The sequence below is a fragment of the Echinops telfairi genome, unplaced genomic scaffold (genome assembly GCF_000313985.2).
Source record: "Echinops telfairi isolate 266 unplaced genomic scaffold, ASM31398v2 ScPeMD7_7459;HRSCAF=8497, whole genome shotgun sequence".
NCBI classification, from domain to species: domain Eukaryota; kingdom Metazoa; phylum Chordata; class Mammalia; order Afrosoricida; family Tenrecidae; genus Echinops; species Echinops telfairi.
In genome coordinates this window covers 5,698,638-5,701,324 of record NW_022111359.1, presented here as the reverse complement: position 1 = coordinate 5,701,324, position 2,687 = coordinate 5,698,638, and the positions used below count along the sequence as shown (strand labels likewise).

The 2,687-nt window shown below is 63.2% G+C and overlaps 1 protein-coding gene across 1 annotated transcript in view; it reads left to right on the top strand.

The window, feature by feature from the left end:
- PTPRS (protein tyrosine phosphatase receptor type S) overlaps nt 1-2,687 on the top strand; it is a 124,314-nt gene that overhangs the window by 59,707 nt on the left and 61,920 nt on the right. Inside the window, exons 16-17 of the mRNA XM_045300060.1 lie at nt 1,094-1,211; nt 1,922-2,616. Of these exons, the coding sequence (XP_045155995.1) occupies nt 1,094-1,211; nt 1,922-2,616 (813 nt within the window). The remainder of the gene's footprint in view (nt 1-1,093; nt 1,212-1,921; nt 2,617-2,687) is intronic.

The following is a 2,687-nucleotide window of genomic DNA, read 5'->3' as shown; positions in this document are numbered from 1 at the left end:
TGTAGCCACAGCCAGCCCCGGGAGCACCCAGTGAGAAACTGGGAGGATACTGAGGAAGGGATCGTTGGCGGAGGAGCCCCTGGGTGGCACAAGCAGTCAAGTGCATGATTTTGAAGCCAGAGGGTTCTGGAGTCTCACCCACTAGGAGGGGCCTCGGAAGAAAGCCCTGGTGATCTGCTTGCACAAGGTCACAGCCTTGAGATCCGATGGAGCCGCACCAGGAGTCGGGATAAACTCGACAGCAACCGGGTGGGGGTGGGTAGTGGTTTTGGCTTTGTTAGGTTTTGAGTGCTCACTCATGACCTTTGCTGTTTAGAGCCTTCATTTGAGCCCTAGCGGCATAGTAGTTTTGCATTGGGCTCCGAACCTCAAGGTCACCAGTTCGAAACCACCAGCCGCTCTGTGGGAGAAAGATGAGGCTTTCTACTCCTATAGAGTTAGAGCCTCGGACACCCACAAGGGGCAGTTCAACCCTGTCCTATACAGCCCCCGTGAGTCAGAATGAACTCAATGGCAGTTGAGCCTGGGCTTTTGCTTTATTAATGTTTTGTTTTTAATAATGGCTGTGTTCCATAACCAGGTTTTAAAATGCTGGGATGCTTAGCATTTGGCTCTTGCAAGCTGGCACACAGCATTTCTGGCACAGCAGTGTGTAAAGAGGCAGAGGTCATGACCCGTGCAAAGGCCTGTGTGGCTGAAGTAGTGTGACTGAGTGAGGATGAGAAAGGAGCAGGAGAAGGCAGGGCACACATGACCCTATAGCGGGTCCCTTGAGTGGAAGGGAGGGAAGGAGGGAGGTGGGGGCCCCAAAGAGCTCTGGGCAGAAGGACGAGATTGACTCAGGTGCTCACCCTCTGGCTGCTTGGAGGGGAACAGCCTGTGGGAGCAGCAGGTGGGGAGTCAGGGTCCAGGCTGCAGCGATGGACGTGTGAGGCTTGGCTGAGTGTATCCACTGGGGCATGGGTAGGCGAGGCGGCGTGCTCTGAGCATGAGTCTGTGTGCACGAACATCTGCATACGCGCCCGGTGTGGGGCTGGGGTGGGCTGGCCCTGCCCACCAGGCACTGAAACCTCCACCCCCGCCCTGCCTGCAGGAGATGGTCATCACAAACCTACAGCCTGAGACCGCCTACTCCATCACGGTAGCCGCCTACACCATGAAGGGCGATGGAGCTCGAAGCAAACCCAAGGTGGTCCTGACCAAGGGAGCAGGTAGGGAACCACCCCAGAGATGCCTCCGGCTCCCTCCTCGCCCAGGGGCCGTGTCAGAGCCATACAGAGCCCACTGAGGGCATGACCCTGCCCAAAAAAGGTCCAGGCCTCACCCAGGGACCTGGCTTGGCTTGGCTTCACCCCTCCTGGCCCCACAGCCTTTCTTGGCCTGTTGCCTACTCCCCCAGGCTGCGAGAACCACGGGTCTGGGGCAGGGCCCTGCCCAGACCTGTGTCCCACAGGATTAGCCAGCAGTGAATACCAGGAGGGGCAGAAGAAACAGGGGAGGAGCCCAGTGAGCCACTCGTCCGACAGGGTGGCCAACGTAGGAGGGCCCAGGGCAGTGCCCAGCTGATCTTGGTGGCATTCTGAGTCAGTGGTCCCCTCACTGAGCTCCATCCCCAAGCACAGTCATACCTCAGGGCCTGGGCACGTGCTGTTCCCTGTGTCTGTAACTGTTCCTGCATCTCCTTGGCACCCAGCCTCACCTCAGGGCCTTTGCACATGCTCTTCCCGGCGATGTTCCCTGATTCCTGTTCCCACCCACTCCAAGTCTTTACTGAACTGTCAGCTCCCCCATGAGGCATTCCTTGGTGGGGGTGGGAGTTTGACAGGGGAGGACCAAGCTCAGAACTGTGGTCCACCCTTGCTCCTGGCCTGGTGGTGGCCCTGTGGCCTGACTGCCGCCCTCCCTCCCCATATCCCCACAGTGCTGGGCCGCCCCACCCTGTCGGTGCAGCAGACCCCTGAGGGCAGCCTGCTGGCACACTGGAAGCCGCCGGCCGGCACCGCCGAGGACCAGGTGCTGGGCTACCGCCTGCAGTTCGGCCGCGAGGACTCGACACCCCTGGCCACGCTGGACTTCCCGGCCTCCGAAGACCACTACACGGCGCCGGGCGTGCACAAGGGCGCCACGTACGTCTTCCGGCTGGCGGCCCGCAGCCGCGGAGGCCTGGGTGAAGAGGCGGCCCAGGTGCTGAGCATCCCCGAGGACACGCCCTGCGGGCCCCCCCAGATCCTGGAGGCGGCCGGCAACGCGTCGGCCGGCACCGTCCTGCTCCGCTGGCTGGCGCCCGTGCCCGCCGAGCGCAACGGGGCCATCGTCAAGTACACGGTAGCCGTGCGGGAGGCCGGCGCGGCGGACTTCCCCCGAGAGACCGAGCTGCCCGCAGCGGCCGAGCCGGGCGCGGAGAACGCTCTCACGCTCTGGGGCCTCAAGCCCGACACGGCCTACGACCTCCAAGTGCGAGCCCACACACGCCGGGGCCCCGGCCCCTACAGCCCCCCTGTCCGCTACCGGACGTTCCTGCGGGACCAAGGTAGGCGCGCGGCGGCTGCCCGCACCAGAGCCGGACCGGGCCTCGCCCCCACCCCCACCCCAGCCCCCTCCCTCTCCCCCGCCCAGGTAAGTGGTCACTTTTCTGCTTCCTCGTGGACGCTGAAGGCGAGTCCGGACCCCGAGGCTCCGGCGTTGGC